This window comes from Agelaius tricolor, unplaced genomic scaffold (assembly GCF_023055355.1).
Source record: "Agelaius tricolor isolate 1412-34295 unplaced genomic scaffold, bAgeTri1.0.p SCAF_78, whole genome shotgun sequence".
In the NCBI taxonomy this organism is placed as follows: Eukaryota; Metazoa; Chordata; class Aves; order Passeriformes; family Icteridae; genus Agelaius; species Agelaius tricolor.
This window is the reverse complement of record NW_027269338.1, coordinates 1173475-1190498: the sequence shown is the minus strand read 5'-3', so window position 1 is coordinate 1190498 and position 17024 is coordinate 1173475. Positions and strand designations below refer to the sequence as shown.

Genomic DNA, 17024 nt, shown 5'->3' with positions numbered 1-17024 from the left:
CAAAATTAACCAAAATCAACCAAAATCACCCCAAAATTAACCAAAATTAACCCAAAATATCCCAAAGTGACCCCAGAAAGGCTCAGGTGTGTCACAGGACAGGTACGCAGGGAGGACACTGATCCTTAACTCACCCTGAAACACCCCAAAATTAACCAAAATCACCCCAAAATTAACCCAAAATATCCCAAAGTGACCCCAGAATGGCTCAGGGCTCCGTCCAGATCTCCGCAGGGGTGTGCCCAGCTGTGCCCAGGTGTATCCCAGCTGTGCCCAGGTGTGTGCCCAGGTGTGTGCCCAGCTGTGCCCAGCCATACCCAGGTGTGTGCCCAGCTGTGCCCAGCTGTATCCCAGGTGCCCCCAGGTGTATCCCAGGTACCCCCAGCCATACCCAGCTGTGCCCAGGTGTGCCCACCTGGCAGTTGAAGTACAGGAAGCCCTTGGGGCAGTCCTGGTGCCCCCCTAGGTGTGCCCAGGTGCCCCCAGCTGTACCCAGGTGTATCCCAGGTGCCCTCAGGTTCCCCCAGCTGCCCCCAGCTGTGCCCAGGTGTGTGCCCAGGTACCCCCAGGTGTATCCCAAGTGCCCCCAGCTGTGCCCAGGTGTATCTCAGGTGTACCCAGGTGTATCCCAGGTGCCCCCAGCTGTGCCCAGCTGTGCCCAGGTGTGCCCACCTGGCAGTTGAAGTACAGGAAGCCCTTGGGGCAGTCCTGGTGCCCCCCTAGGTGTGCCCAGGTGCCCCCAGCTGTGCCCAGCTGCCCCCAGGTGTATCCCAGGTGCCCCCAGGTGCGCTCACCTGTCGGTTGAAGTACAGGAAGCCCTTGGGGCAGTCCTGATGCCCCCCTAGGTGTGCCCAGGTGTATCCCAGGTGCCCCCAGCTGTGCCCAGCTGTGCCCAGGTGCGCTCACCTGTCGGTTGAAGTACAGGAAGCCCTTGGGGCAGTCCTGATGCCCCCCTAGGTGTGCCCAGGTGCCCCCAGCTGTGCCCAGGTGTGCTCACCTGTCGGTTGAAGTACAGGAAGCCCTTGGGGCAGTCCTGATGCCCCCCTAGGTGTGCCCAGGTGCCCCCAGCTGTGCCCAGGTGTGCTCACCTGTCGGTTGAAGTACAGGAAGCCCTTGGGGCAGTCCTGATGCCCCCCTAGGTGTGCCCAGGTGCCCCCAGCTGTGCCCAGGTGTGCTCACCTGTCGGTTGAAGTACAGGAAGCCCTTGGGGCAGTCCTGATGCCCCCCCTAGGTGTGCCCAGGTGTATCCCAGGTGCCCCCAGCTGTGCCCAGCTGTGCCCAGGTGCCCCCAGGTGTGCTCACCTGGCGGTTGAAGTACAGGAAGCCCTTGGGGCAGTTGACGTTGTGGAAAGGTGCGAAGGATTCCACGGGGCCGTCGATGCCCATGGGGTGCAGGCGCAGAGCGCCCCGGCCCGTCAGCAGCACCCAGTGCGGGGAGGGGCCGCAGATGAACACCTGGGACAGGGAGGGACAGGTGAGGGACACCTGGGGACAGCTGGGGACAGCTGGGGATAACCAGGGATAACCAGGGATACCCAAAACCCCCCAGGAATGGAGCCAGGGACAGCACCCAGAGCCCATCAGCAGCACCCAGTGCGGGGAGGGGCCGCAGGTGAACACCTGGGCAGGGAGGGACAGGGGAGGGACAGGTGGGGGACACCTGGGGACAGGTGAGGGACACCTGGGGACAGCTGGGGATGGGGACAGGGACACCCAGGAATGGGCACCCAGAGCCCATCAGCAGCACCCAGTGCGGGGAGGGGCCGCAGATGAACACCTGGGACAGGGAGGGACAGGTGAGGGACAGGTGAGGGACAGGTGAGGGACAGGTGAGGGACACCTGGGGACAGGTGAGGGACACCTGGGGACAGCTGGGGATGGGGACAGGGACACCCAGGAATGGGCACCCAGAGCCCGTCAGCAGCACCCAGTGCGGGGAGGGGCCACAGATGAACACCTGGGCAGGGAGGGACAGGTGAGGGACAGGTGGGGACAGATGGGGACAACCAGGGATACCCAAAAACCCCCAGGATTGGGGACAGGGACACCCAGGAATGGGGCACCCAGAGCCCGTCAGCAGCACCCAGTGCGGGGAGGGGCCGCAGGTGAACACCTGGGACAGGTGAGGGACAGGTGAGGGACACCTGGGGACAGCTGGGAATGGGGACAGGGACACCCGGGAATGGGCACCCAGAGCCCGTCAGCAGCACCCAGTGCAGGGAGGGGCCACAGGTGAGGGACACCTGGGGATAAGTTTGGGGTCCCTCCCCGGTTTTGGGATCCCACTCCCCAGATTTGGGATCCCTGATGGGTTTTGGGGTCTCTGATGGATTTTGGGGTCCCATTCCCCAGATTCGGGGTCCTTGGTGGATTTAGGGTCCTGGGTGAGTTTTGGGGTCCCAGGCCCCAGATTTGGGATCCCTGATGGATTTTGGGGTCCTAGGCCGTTTTTGGGGCCCCCTCCATGCCATTTTTGGGGTGCCTCACCCCCGAGTAGCCGTAGATGTCCTGGAAGGGGCAGATTTGGGGTCCCTGGCAGGTTTTGGGGTCCCAGGCCCCAGATTCGGGGTCCCTGGCAGGTTTTGGGGTCCCATCCCATTTTTGGGGTCCCCCCATGCCGTTTTCGGGGTGCCTCACCCCCGAGTAGCCGTAGATGTCCTGGAAGGGGTGGATTTGGGGTCCCTGGCAGATTTTGGGGTCCCTGATGGTTTTTGGGGTCCCTGGCAGGTTTTGGGGTCCCATTCCCCAGATTCGGGGTCCCTGGCAGGTTTTGGGGTCCCTGATGGATTTTGGGGTCCCAGGTGGGTTTTGGGGTCCCCCCTATCCCATTCTCGGGGTCCCTCACCCCCGAGTAGCCATAGATGTCCTGGAAGGGGCAGGTTTGGGGTCCCTGGCAGGTTTTGGGGTCCCATTCCCCAGATTCGGGGTCCCTGATGGATTTTGGGGTCCCAGGTGTGTTTTGGGGTCCCCCCCATCCTGTTTTCGGGGTGCCTCACCCCCGAGTAGCCGTAGATGTTGTGGAAGGGGTGGATTTGGGGTCCCAGGCCCCAGATTTGGGGTCCCTGGTGGATTTAGGGTCCTGGGTGAGTTTTGGGGTCCCTGGTGGATTTTGGGGTCCCAGGTGTGTTGTTTTTGGGGTCCCCCCATCCCATTTTCGGGGTGCCTCACCCCCGACTAGCCGTAGATGTCGTGGAAGGGGCAGATTTGGGGTCCCTGGCAGAATTTGGGATCCCTGGCAGGTTTTGGGGTCCCAGGCCCCAGATTTGGAATCCCTGATGGATTTTGGGGTCCCCCCATGCCGTTTTTGGGGCCCCAGGTGTGTTTTGGGGTCCCCCCTATCCCATTTTCGGGGTCCCTCACCCCCGAGTAGCCGTAGATGTCCTGGAAGGGGCAGGTTTGGGGTCCCTGGCAGTTTTGGGGTCCCTGGCAGGTTTTGGGGTCCCTGGTGGGTTTTGGGGTCCCCGGTGTGTTTTGGGGTCCCCCCTATCCCGTTTTCGGGGTGCCTCACCCCCGAGTAGCCGTAGATGTCCTGGAAGGGGCAGGTTTGGGGTCCCTGGCAGGTTTGGGGTCCCTGATGGGGTTTGGGGTCCCTGGTGTGTTTTGGGGTGCCCCCCATGCCGTTTTTGGGGTCCCCCTATCCCATTTTCGGGGTGCCTCACCCCCGAGTAGCCGTAGATGTCCTGGAAGGGCCTGAACCGCGCCACGCGGCCCCGGGGCCCCCCCGGTTCCTCGGGGGTCCCGCCCGGAGCCCCCCCGGGAGCCGCCCCCGGCCCCTCCGGCTTCTTCCGCGACGGCTTCGGCTTCTTCTCCCGGAAATTGATCCCGTGGGGCACCTGGGGGGCACAAACGGGGGGGAATTGGGGGGTGGGAACCCCAAAAATGCCCCTGAGGATGCACCAAAGTCCTGCCCAGATCCCCGCAAAAAATCGTCACCAAATTCCGCCCCGGAGCACCCCAAAAATCCTCCCTAAATCACTCCAAAATCTTCCCCAAATTCACCCCAAATCCTCCTCAAATCCCCCCAAAAAATCCTCCCTAAATCCCTCCAAAATCTTCCCCAAATTCTCTTAAAAATCCTCTCCAAATCCCCTCAGAGCCCCCCAAAAAAATCCTCCCTAAATCCCTCTAAAATCTTCCCCAAATTCCCCCCAAAATCCTCTCCAAATCACAGTGGAGCCCCCCAAAAATCCTCCTCATATCCTCTCAGAGCCCCCCAAAAATCCTCCTCAAACCCCTCCAAAATCTTCCCCAAATTCACCCCATATCCTCCTCAAATCCCCTCAGAGCACCCCAAAAAATCCTCCCTAAATCCTTCTAAAATCTTCCCCAAATTCCCCCCAAAATCCTCTCCAAAACACCCTGAAGCCCCCCAAAAAATCCTCCTCAAATCCCTCCAAAATCTTCCCCAAATTCACCCCATAGCCTCCTCAAATCCCCCCAAAAATCCTCCCTAGATCCCCCCCAAATTCCTCCTGGAGCCCCCCAAAAAATCCTCCCAAAATACCCCAAAAAATTCCCCTCAAAATCCCACCCAAAAAATCCTCCCCAAATCCCCCTGGAGCCCCCAAATTCCTCCCAAATCCTCCCTGAATTCCTTCAAATCCCTCCCAAAAAATCCCCTCAAATCCGCCTGGAGCCCCCTAAAAAATCCTCCCCAAATTCCCCCAGCACCCCCCAAATCTTCCCAAAATCCCCCCCAAAAATTCCCCCCCAAAATCCTCCCAGAGCCCCCCCCAATATCCCCCTCAGAGCCCCCAAATCCTCCCTAAATCCCCCCCAAAAATTTCCCCCCAAATCATTTCCAATTCCCCCCCATATCTTCCCGAAGCCCCCAAATCATTCCCAAAAATTCCCCCCCAAATCCTTCCCAAATCCTCCCAAATTCCCCCCCAAATTATTCCCAAATCCCTCTAAAATCCCCCCAGATCCCCCAAAATCCCCCAAATTTCCCCTGAAATCCTCCCCAAATCCCCCCAGAGCCCCCCAAATTCTCCCTAAATCGCCCCCAAAAATTCCCCCCATATCCTTCCCAAATCCCCCCAAAATCCCCTCCAAATCCTCCCAAAAGCCCCCCAAATTTCCCCCCAAATCCCCCCAGAGCCCCCAAATCTCCCCAAATCCCCCCAAATCCCCCCAGAGCCCCCCAAATCCCCCCAAATCCTCCCAAATCCCCCAAATCCCCCAAATCCGCTCTCACCTTGCGGAACCGAACCTTGAGGTTGCTCTGGCCCAGCTGGGAGTCGTGGGCAAAGGCCTCGTACAGGAGCAGCTCCTGCTCCACGTGCACCTGCAGCCCCAAAAACAGTCAGGGCACCCCAAAAACACACCTGGGACCCCAAAAATGGTGAGGGAACCCCAAAAATGCACCTGGGAACCCCAAAAATCCATCCCAGAACCCCAAAAATGGTGAGGGAACCCCAAAAATCCATCTCAAACCCCCCCAAAATCCATCCCAGAACCCCCGAAATGGTGAGGGAATGTCAAAAATTCATCTCAAACCCCAAAAATCCATCCCAGAACCCCAAAATCCACCTGGGAACCCCAAAATCACCCCAAAAATCCACCCAGTGCCCATCCCAGTGCCATTCCCATCACTCCCAGTGCCATTCCCATGGTTCCCAGTGCTCCCAGTATCCCCAGTTTGCAGTACCACCAGGAAGGGGTGGCTCTGGGCCCGGCCCAGCCCCACCAGCAGCAGCTCCCAGTGCTCCCAGTGCCATTCCCATCACTCCCTGACGTGGGGCAGTTCCCAGTGCTCATCCCAGTGCCATTCCCATCACTCCCAGTGCTCCCAGTACCCCCAGTTTGCGGTACCAGCACCAGCAGCAGCTCCCTGACGTGGGGCAGTTCCCAGTGCCCATCCCAGTGCCCATCCCAGTGCTCCCAGTGCCCATACCATCACTCCCAGTGCCCATTCCCATCACTCCCAGTGCCATTCCCATCACTCCCATCACTCCCAGTGCCCATCCCAGTGCTCCCAGTATCCCCAGTTTGTTGTTACCAGCAGGAAGGGGCGGCTCTGGACGCAGCCCAGCCCCACCAGCAGCAGCTCCCAGTGCTCATCCCAGTGCCCATCCCAGTGCTCCCAGTGCCCATCTCAGTGCCCATCCCAGTGCCATTCCCATGGTTCCCAGTGCTCCCAGTATCCCCAGTTTGTTGGTACCAGCAGGAAGGGGCGGCTCTGGGCCCGTCCCAGCCCCACCAGCAGCAGCTCCCAGTGCTCCCAGTGCCCATCCCAGTGCCCCCAGTGCCATTCCCAGTGCCCATCCCAGTGCCCATCCCAGTGTTCCCAGTGGCATTCCCATCACTCCCAGTGCTCCCAGTGCCCATCCCAGTGCTCCCAGTGCCCATCCCATCACTCCCAGTGCCATTCCCATGGTTCCCATCACTCCCAGTGCTCCCAGTTTGTTGTTACCAGCAGGAAGGGGCGGCTCTGGGCGCGGCCCAGCCCCACCAGCAGCAGCAGCTCCCAGTGCCCATCCCAGTGCTCCCAGTGCCCATCCCAGTGCTCCCAGTGCCCATCCCAGTGCTCCCATCACTCCCAGTACCATTCCCATCATTCCCATCACTCCCATCACTCCCAGTATCCCCAGTTTGTTGGTACCAGCAGGAAGGGGCGGCTCTGGGCCCGGCCCAGCCCCACCAGCAGCAGCTCCCAGTGCCCATCCCAGTGCCCATCCCAGTGCCCATCCCAGTGCTCCCAGTGCCATTCCCAGTGTTCCCAGTGCCCATCCCATCACTCCCAGTGCCATTCCCATGGCTCCCATCACTCCCAGTATCCCCAGTTTGGGCGGTACCAGCAGGAAGGGGCGGCTCTGGGCCCGGCCCAGCCCCACCAGCAGCAGCTCCCAGTGCTCATCCCAGTGCTCCCAGTGCCATTCCCATCACTCCCATCACTCCCAGTGCTCCCAGTGCCATTCCCATCACTCCCATCACTCCCAGTGTTCCCAGTGCCATTCCCATGGCTCCCATCACTCCCAGTACCATTCCCATCATTCCCATCACTCCCATCATTCCCAGTATCCCCAGTTTGTTGGTACCAGCAGGAAGGGGCGGCTCTGGGCCCGGCCCAGCCCCACCAGCAGCAGCTCCCTGACGTGGGGCAGTTCCCTCTCGCCCCTCTCGTCCTTGCGGGGCTCGGCCGGGGGCTGCCCGAAGGACGAATCCACCAGGACGCGCTGGCCCACGGGGAAATTCTTCACCAGGAACACCAGGCGCCACTCGGGGACCTGGTAAATCTGGGCAGGAACGGGGAAAATTGGGAATTTTGGGGTTAAAAATGGGGATTATGGGTGAAAAATGGGGATTATGGGAGAGAAAATGGAAATTATGGGGGGGAAATGGAAATTATGGGGGGAAAACAATGGGAAGTTCTTCACCAGGAACACCAGGCGCCACTCGGGGACCTGGCAAATCTGGGAAAAAACAGGAAAATGGGAATTTTGGGGTTAAAAATGGGAATTATGGGGTTAAAAATGGGAATTTTGGGGTTAAAATGGGGATTATGAGGGGAAAACAATGGGAAATTCTTCACCAGGAACACCAGGCGCCACTCGGGGACCTGGTAAATCTGGGCAGGAACGGGGAAATTGGGAATTTTGGGGTTAAAAATGGGGATTATGGGGGGAAAAATGGGGATTATGGGGGGCGAATGACAGGAAAACAATGGGAAGTTCTTCACCAGGAACAGCAGGCACCACTCGGGGACCTGGAAAATCTGGGCAGAAATGGGGAAAATGGGAATTATGGGGTTAAAAATGGGGATTATGAGGGGGAAAATGGGAATTATGGTGTTAAAAATGGGGATTATGGGGGGAAAATGACAGGAAAACAATGGGAAGTTCTTCACCAGGAACAGCAGGCGCCACTCGGGGACCTGGTAAATCTGGGCAGGAACGGGGAAAATTGGGAAAAAAATGGAATTTTGGGGTTAAAAATGGGGATTATGGGGGGAAAAATGGGGATTATGGGAGAGAAAATGGAAATTATGGGGGGGAAATGGAAATTATGGGGGGAAAACAATGGGAAGTTCTTCACCAGGAACACCAGGCACCACTCGGGGACCTGGAAAATCTGGGCAGGAAGGGGGAAAATGGGAGAAAAATGGGAATTTTGGGGTTAAAAATGGGAATTTTGGGGTTAAAATGGGAATTATGGGGTTAAAATGGGAATTTCAATGGGGATTGTGGAGGGAAAGCAAGAGGAAATTCTTCACCAGGGACAGCAGGTGATGCTCAGGGCCTGGTAGGTCTGGGGAAAAACACAGGGAAATTGGGAAAAAATGGGAGAAAAATGGGAATTATGGAGGAAAAATGGGAATTTTGGGGTTGAAAATGGGGATTATGGGGGGAAAATGTCAGGAATTGTGACAGGAAAACAGTGGGAAGTTCTGCACCATGAACAGCAGGCACCACTCGGGGACCTGGAAAATCTGGGCAGAAACGGGAAAAAATGGGAATTTTGGGGTTGAAAATGGGGATTATGGGGAGAAAAATGGGAATTTTGGGGTTAAAAATGGGAATTATGGGGCAAATGGGGATTATCTGGGGAAAACAATGGGAAGTTCTTCACCAGGAGCAGCAGGCACCACTCGGGGACCTGGAAAATCTGGGCAGAAATGGGGAAAATGGGAGAAAAAATGGGAATTTTGGGAATTATGGGGGGAAAATGGGGATTATGGGGGTCAAAATGGGAATTATGGGGGAAAGAGGATTTATGGGAAGGAAAATGGGGATTCTGGGGGAAAACAATGGGAATTCCAGAGGGAGAATTTGGATTATGGGGGGAAAGCAATGGGAATTCTGGCGGGAAAATTGGGATTATGGGGGGAAAACAAATGGGAATCCTGGTGGGGAAATGGGAATTGTGACAGGAAAACAATGGGAATTCCAGACAGAAAACATCCCCAGTGCTATTCCCAGTATCCCCAGTATCCCCAGTCCCCATTCCCAGTATCCCCAGTATCCCCAGTACCTCCATGTTGCCGTTCTCCCGGGCCAGCACGCACCAGTGGGAGGGGTCAGGGCTCAGGGGGGCGGGGTCTCTCTCGGGGGGCCCCGCCCTCCGCGGCTCCTCCCGGGGCGGGGAACGGCCGGAGCCCCCCGAGTCCCCATAGAGCATCTCCTCCTCATCATCAACGGAGCCACTGCGGGAGAGATACACCTGGGATACACCTGGGGACACCTGGGATACACCTGAGACACCTGGGATACACCTGAGACACCCCCAGTCCCCATAGAGCATCTCCTCCTCATCGTCAACGGAGCCACTGCGGGAGAGATACACATGGGATACACCTGGGGACACCTGGGGACACCTGGGATACACCTGGGATACACCTGGGGACACCTGGGATACACCTGGGATACACCTGAGACACCTGGGGACACCTGGGATACACCTGGGGACACCTGGGATACACCTGAGACACCCCCAGTCCCCATAGAGCATCTCCTCCTCATCATCAACGGAGCCACTGTGGGAGAGATGGGGACACCTGGGGACACCTGGGATACACCTGGGATACACCTGGGATACACCTGGGGACACCTGGGGACACCTGGGATACACCTGAAGACACCTGGGGACACCTGGGATACACCTGGGATACACCTGGGATACACCTGGGGACACCTGGGGACACCTGGGATACACCTGGGATACACCTGAGACACCCCCAGTGCCCATAGAGCATCTCCTCCTCATCGTCAACGGAGCCACTGCGGGAGAGATACACCTGGGATACACCTGGGGACACCTGGGATACACCTGAGACACCCCGAGTCCCCATAGAGCATCTCCTCCTCATCATCAACGGAGCCACTGCGGGAGAGATGGGGACACCTGGGATACACCTGGGGACACCTGGGATACACCTGGGATACACCTGAGACACCTGGGGACACCTGGGATACACCTGGGGTACACCCCCAGTGCCCATAGAGCATCTCCTCCTCATCGTCAACGGAGCCACTGTGGGAGACAGGGATGGGATACACCTGGGATACACCTGGGATACACCTGGGGACACCTGGGGACACCTGGGATACACCTGGGGACAGCTGGGATACACCTGAGACACCCCCAGTGCCCATAGAGCATCTCCTCCTCATCGTCAACGGAGCCACTGTGGGAGAGATACACCTGGGATACACCTGGGGACACCTGGGATACACCTGGGATACACCTGGGCACACCCCCAGTCCCCATAGAGCATCTCCTCCTCATCGTCAACAGAGCCATTGCAGGAGAGATGGGGACACCTGGGGACACCTGAGAACATCCTGGATACACAACTGGGAACATCCTGGATACACAACTGGGAACATCTGGGGACACCTGTGGATACACCTGGGGACACCTGGGCACAATTGAGGACACCTGGGCACACCTGGATCCACTTGAGAACATCCCTGGACACACAAGCAGGAACACCTGGAGAGTGGGGACACTTGGGGACACAACCAGGAACACCTGGGGACACCTTAGAACATCCCTAAAGACACAATTGGGAACACCTGGAGACTGAGGACACCAGGGGACATCCCTGGACACACAAGCAGGAACACTTGGAGATTGGGGACATGTGGGGACACCTGGGGACACCTGAGAATATTCCTGGAGACACAGCTGGGGACACCTGGGGACACCTGAGAACATCCCTGCAGACAACTGGGAACACCTGGGGACACCTTGGGGACACCTGGGATACACCTGGGAACATCCTGGATACACAAGCAGAAACGCCTCGAGATTGGGGACACACCTGGGGACACAGCTGGGGACACCTTGGGACACACCTGGGGACACACCTGGGGACACAGATGGGGACACCTTGGGACACCTTGGGACACACCTGGGGACACAGATGGGGACACAGATGGGGACACCTGGGGACACACCTGGGGACACACCTGGGGACACCTTGGGGACACACCTGGGGACACCCCTGGGCCCGTGTGACCCACCTGAGGTCCTGGATGAGGGTCTCGGCCTCGGCGTGGGGGCGGGGCGGGGGCTCCTCGCGGGGGGCGCGGCTCTCGGTGGTGAACATTCCGGAAAGGTCCCGGTACAGGCACAGCGCGGTCACACGAGAGGGCTGCGGGGACAGGGGGGACATTGGGGACATCATTGGGGACATCACTGGGGACAATGGGGACATTCCGGAAAGGTCCCGGTACAGGCACAGCGCGGTCACACGAGAGGGCTGCGGGGACAGGGGGGACATTGGGGACATCATTGGGGACATCACTGGGGACAATGGGGACATTCCGGAAAGGTCCCGGTACAGGCACAGCGCGGTCACACGAGAGGGCTGCGGGGACAGGGGGGACATTGGGGACATCACTGGGGACACTGGGGACATTGGGGACATTCCGGAAAGGTCCCGGTACAGGCACAGCGCGGTCACACAGGACGGCTGCGGGGACAGGGGGGACATCACTGGGGACATCACTGGGGACATCATTGGGGACATCACTGGGGACATCAGGGACATTGGGGACATTCTGGAAGGTCCCAGTACAGGCACAGCGCGGTCACCTGGGATGGCTGTGGGGACATTGGGGACATCACTGGGGACATTGAGGACATTAGGGTTATTGGGGACATCACTGGGGACATTCTGGAAAGGTCCCTGTACAGGCACAGTGCTGTCACCCACCAGGGCTGCCACGGGGACAGTGGGGACATCACTGGGGACAGTTCGTGACACTCAGATGTGACACAGGTGGCCAGAGCAGGGCCAGGCAGGGTTGGGGACAGTCAGGGATGGTTGAGGACATTGGTGACACATGTGACACGGGTGGCCTCAGCAGGGCCAGGCAGGGCCAGGCAGGGTTGGGGACACGGTGACACTCACGTGTGACACGGGTGGCCGCAGCAGGGCCAGGCAGGGTTAGGAGGGGTTGGGGACATTGGGGACATTGGTGACACTCACGTGTGACACAGGTGGCCGCAGCAGGGCCAGGCAGGGTTGGGGACACAGTGACACTCACATGTGACACGGGTGGCCGCAGCAGGGCCAGGCAGGGTTAGGAAGGGTTGGGGACACAGTGACACTCACGTGTGACATGGGTGGCCGCAGCAGGGCCAGGCAGGGTTAGGAGGGGTTGGGGACATTGGGGACATGGTGACACTCATGTGTGACACGGGCGGCTGCAGCAGGGCCAGGCAGGGTTGGGGATGGTTGGGGACAGTCAGGGATGGCTGGTGACACAGTGACACTCACGTGTGACACGGGTGGCCGCAGCAGGGCCAGGCAGGGTTGGGGACACAGTGACACTCACGTGTGACACAGGTGGCCGCAGCAGCGCCAGGCAGGGTTAGGAGGGGTTGGGGACATTGGGGACACAGTGACACTCACGTGTGACACAGGCGGGCGCAGCAGGGCCAGGCAGGGTTAGGAAGGGTTGGGGACACTGGTGACACAGTGACACTCACGTGTGACACAGGTGGCCGCAGCAGGGCCAGGCAGGGTTGGGGACAGTCAGGGATGGCTGGGGACAGTCAGGGATGGCTGGGGACACTGGTGACACAGTGACACTCACGTGTGACACAGGCGGGCGCAGCAGGGCCAGGCAGGGTTAGGAAGGGTTGGGGACACAGTGACACTCACGTGTGACACAGGTGGCCGCAGCAGGGCCAGGCAGGGTTGGGGACAGTCAGGGATGGCTGGGGACACTGGGGACATTGGTGACACTCACGTGTGACACAGGTGGCCGCAGCAGCGCCAGGCGCGGGGCGCGGCCGCCGTAGGTGTCCCCCTTGAGGGTGAAGGTGGCCAGGTGGCCGTCGGCGCTGAGCAGGACCCCAAAGGGATCGGCCACGGCACAGTGAACAATGGGGGAGCCCAGGTCCACGGGGACAAAGTGCAGCTGGGTCACTGTGAGGGGACAGCAGTGGCACATTGTCACAGCAGTGTCACACTCACTGTGTGAACCCAAACCCACGGGGACAAAGTGCAGCTGGGTCACTGCGGGGACAGCAGTGTCACAGCAATGTCACAGCAATGTCACAGCACCCCTGCGTCACCCCCTGTGTCACCTGCCAATGTCACCTCACTGTCACTGCACCCCCAAGAATGACCCAGTGCTGTCACCCTGGTGCCACCCCCTGGTGTCACCTCCTCATGTGCCACCCCCTTGATGTCACACCTGGGCACAAAACTGAGCCGCTGGGACCCCTCCATGTCAGCCCAGGTGTATCCCAGTCCCCAGTGTGTCCAGGTGTGTCACCATCCCAGGTGTGTCCCTGTCCCCAGGTGTGTCCCAGGTGTGTCCCTATGTGTCCCAGGTGTGTCCCCAGGTGTGTCCCTGTCCCCAGGTGTGTCACTCACCACCCTGCAGCAGCCGCAGCCCCAGCGGTGACACCTGCACGATGAACTGGCCCTGTTCCAGGTGTGTCCCCAGGTGTGTCCCCAGGTGTGTCCCCAGGTGTGTCTGTCCCTGTCCCCAGGTGTGTCCCAGGTGTGTCCCTGTCCCCAGGTGTGTCCCCAGGTGTGTCCCCAGGTGTGTCCCTGTCCCCAGGTGTGTCCCAGGTGTGTCTCTGTGTGTCCCAGGTGTGTCCCAGGTGTGTCCCTGTCCCCAGGTGTGTCCCCAGGTGTGTCCCTGTCCCCAGGTGTGTCCCTCACTCACCGCCCTGCAGCAGCTGCAGCCCCAGAGGTGACACCTGCACGATGAACTGGCCCTGGCCCAGGTGTGTCCCTGTCCCCATGTGTGTCTGTCCCTGTCCCCACGTGTGTCTGTCCCTGTCCCCAGGTGTCCCCAGGTGTGTCCCTCACTCACCGCCCTGCAGCAGCCGCAGTCCCAGCGGTGACACCTGCACGATGAACTGGCCCTGGCCCAGGTGTGTCCCTGTCCCCAGGTGTGTCCCAGGTGTGTCTCTGTGTGTCCCAGGTGTGTCCCAGGTGTGTCCCTGTCCCCAGGTGTGTCCCAGGTGTGTCCCAGGTGTGTCCCTGTCCCCAGGTGTCCCCAGGTGTGTCCCCAGGTGTGTCCCTCACTCACCGCCCTGCAGCAGCCGCAGCCCCAGCGGTGACACCTGCACGATGAACTGGCCCTGGCCCAGGTTCCCAGCGAACACGGTCGGGCCCTGCGTGGCGAAGCCGCTCGTGTCCAGCTCCAGGATCTCCTGGCCCGTCTGCAGGATCTGGGGACATTGGGGACATCAGGGGACATCAGGGGACACTGGGGACATGGCGCCCACAGAGCCACCAGAACATGGGCACTGTCCCCAAGGAGGGACACGGGGACACTGAGGGGACACCGGGCAGGGCCAGTGCCCAGGTGAGCCCAAATCCAGGTCATTGTCCCTTGGGGACATCAGGGACACCAGGGAACATGGGGACATGGAAGCCACGGAGCCACAGAACATGGGCACTGTCCCCAAGGAGGGACATGGGGACACTGAGGGGACACCGGGCAAGGCCAGCCCCCAGGTGAGCACAAATCCAGGTTACTGTCCCCTGGGGGGACATCATGGGACACTGGGGACATCAGGGACATCAGGGGACACTGGGGACATGGCACCCACAGAGCCACCAGAACATGGGTGCTGTCCCCAAGGAGGGACACAGGGACAATGAGGGGACACAAGGCAGGGCCAGCGCCCAGGTGAGCCCAAATCCAGGTCATTGTCCTTGGGGATACTGGGGACATCAGGGGACATTGGGGACATCAGGACAGGGCCCCCAGGACATGGGTGCTGTCCCCACTGGGGACATGGAGACACCAGGTGACAGCAAGGAGTGTCAGTGTCCCCATGTCCCTGCCATGTCCCCAATGTCCCTCACCATGGTGGAATCCTTGCAGCTCAGGATGAGGAACCCCGATGTCCCCACGATGTCCCCATGGTGTCCCCAATGTCCCCTCACCATGGTGGAGTCCTCGCGGCTCAGGATCAGGAACCCCAATGTCCCCACGATGTCCCCAGTCGATGTCCCCTCACCATGGTGGAGTCCTCGCAGCTCAGGATGAGGACCCCAATGTCCCCATGGTGTCCCCATGGTGTCCCCAATGTCCCCTCACCATGGTGGAGTCCTCGCGGCTCAGGATCAGGAACCCGTGACGTTCCCCGTCCTCCTCAGAAGTTTCCGGAGCCGCCGTCGCCGCCTCGGGCTCCGCGCTGGTCCCCGGGGCCACCTCGGGCTGTGGGGACACAGGAATGAGGGGACATGGGGACACAGGAATGGGGGGACAGGGGGACACAGAGGACACGGAGGGACAGGGGGACATGGGGACACAGGAATGGGGGGACAGGGGGACATTGGGACAACAGGGGACAGGGACATGGGGACAGGGAGACACAGAGGACACGGTGAGATGGGGACATTGGGACAAGAGGGGACAGGGGGACACAGAGGACACGAAGGGACAGGGGAACATGGGGACAAGAGGGGACAGGGACATGGGATGAGGGGACACAGAGGACATGGAGGGACAGAGGGACATGGGGATGGGGACACAGACACAGGGACAGGGGGACATGAGGGGACAGGGGGACATGAGGGGACAGGGGGACATGGGGATGGGGGAAAAGGGGACATGAGGGCAAGAGGGGACACAGGGACATGGATGGGGACACAGTGACACCGGGGGGTGACACAGGGACACAGATGACACGGGGTGACACAGGGAGGGTGACACAGGTACACAGGGATGACGTGGGGACACAAGGACAAAGGGGTGTGACACAGGTGACACAAGGGGGTGACACAGGGACCCACCTGTTCCCGGGGTGGGGGTGCGGTGACACAGGGACACAGGGGGGTGACACAGGTGACACAGGGACACAAAGGGGTGACACGGGTGACACAGGTGACACAGGTGACACAGGGACTCACCTGCTCCTGGGGCAGGGGCGTGGTGACACAGGGGGTGCCACAGGGACTCACCTGTTCCTGGGGTGGGGGCGCGGTGACACAGGGACACAGGGGGGTGACACAGGGACACAGGGACACTGGGGGGGTGATACAGTGACACAGGGACACAGGGGGTGACGCAGGGGGTGACACAGGTGCCACAGGGACTCACCTGCTCCCGGGGCGGGGGCGCGGTGACACAGGGACACAGGGGGGTGACACAGGGACACAGGGGGTGACACAGGGGGTGACACAGTGACACAGGGGGTGACACAGGTGCCACAGGGACTCACCTGCTCCCGGGGCGGGGGCGCGGTGACCGTCCACATGTCGTAACAGCCGGGCAGCTCAAAGGTGGTGACAACCTGCGGCCGGATGCTGCGCTGGGGACACCAACGGGGGACAGCCATGGGGACACCCGCCACAGGGGACAGGGACAGGGACACCCGCCACAGGGGACAGCCATGGGGACAGGGACAGCCATGGGGACACCTGCCACAGGGGACAGGGACACCCGCCACAGGGGACAGGGATGGGGACAGAGCTGGGGACAGGGGACAGGGACAGCGATGGGGACACCCGCCACAGGGGACAGGGACAGGGAACAGGGACGGGGACAGGGATGGGGACAGGGACAGGGACAAGGGTGGAGACAGGGATGGGGACAGCTGTCACAGGGGGACAGGGATGTCACAGGGGATGGGGACAGGAACAGCAGTCAGGAGACAGGGACAGGGACAGGAGGGACAGGGGACACAGGGACGGGGGACACCAGTCAGGGGACAGGGATAGAGGACAGGGACAGGGACAGGAGGGACAGGGGACAGGGACAGAGGCAGGGATGGGGACAGAGACAGAGATCAGGGGACAGGGACAGGGACAGGGACAGGGGACAGTAGTCACAGGGGACAGTGGTCACAGGGGACAGTGGTCACAGGGACAGGGACAGGGACAGGGACAGGGATGGGGCAGGGAAATGGGACAGGGATGGGGACAGGGATGGGGACAGAGGTGAGGGGACAGGACAGTGGACAGGGACAGCGATGGGGACAGGGACCAGGGAAAGCCATCAGGGGACAGTTCCAGTGCCATCTTTATGGGATGTACAGGCGGGATTTGGGGTGTCCCTGGGGGTACAGGTGGGATTTGGGGTTTTTGGGGTGTCCCT

The 17024-nt window shown here is 60.4% G+C and overlaps 1 protein-coding gene across 1 annotated transcript in view; it reads right to left on the bottom strand.

Annotated features, from left to right (window-relative positions):
- The window catches only part of CPSF1 (cleavage and polyadenylation specific factor 1), a 71172-nt gene that overhangs the window by 19377 nt on the left and 34771 nt on the right, over positions 1-17024 (bottom strand). The window contains exons 15-24 of the mRNA XM_071418178.1: positions 16150-16239; positions 15024-15143; positions 14004-14145; positions 12705-12883; positions 10968-11098; positions 8974-9145; positions 7041-7238; positions 5198-5287; positions 3660-3833; positions 1303-1455 (exon numbers count right to left, since the gene is read on the bottom strand). Of these exons, the coding sequence (XP_071274279.1) occupies positions 1303-1455; positions 3660-3833; positions 5198-5287; positions 7041-7238; positions 8974-9145; positions 10968-11098; positions 12705-12883; positions 14004-14145; positions 15024-15143; positions 16150-16239 (1449 nt within the window). The remainder of the gene's footprint in view (positions 1-1302; positions 1456-3659; positions 3834-5197; positions 5288-7040; positions 7239-8973; positions 9146-10967; positions 11099-12704; positions 12884-14003; positions 14146-15023; positions 15144-16149; positions 16240-17024) is intronic.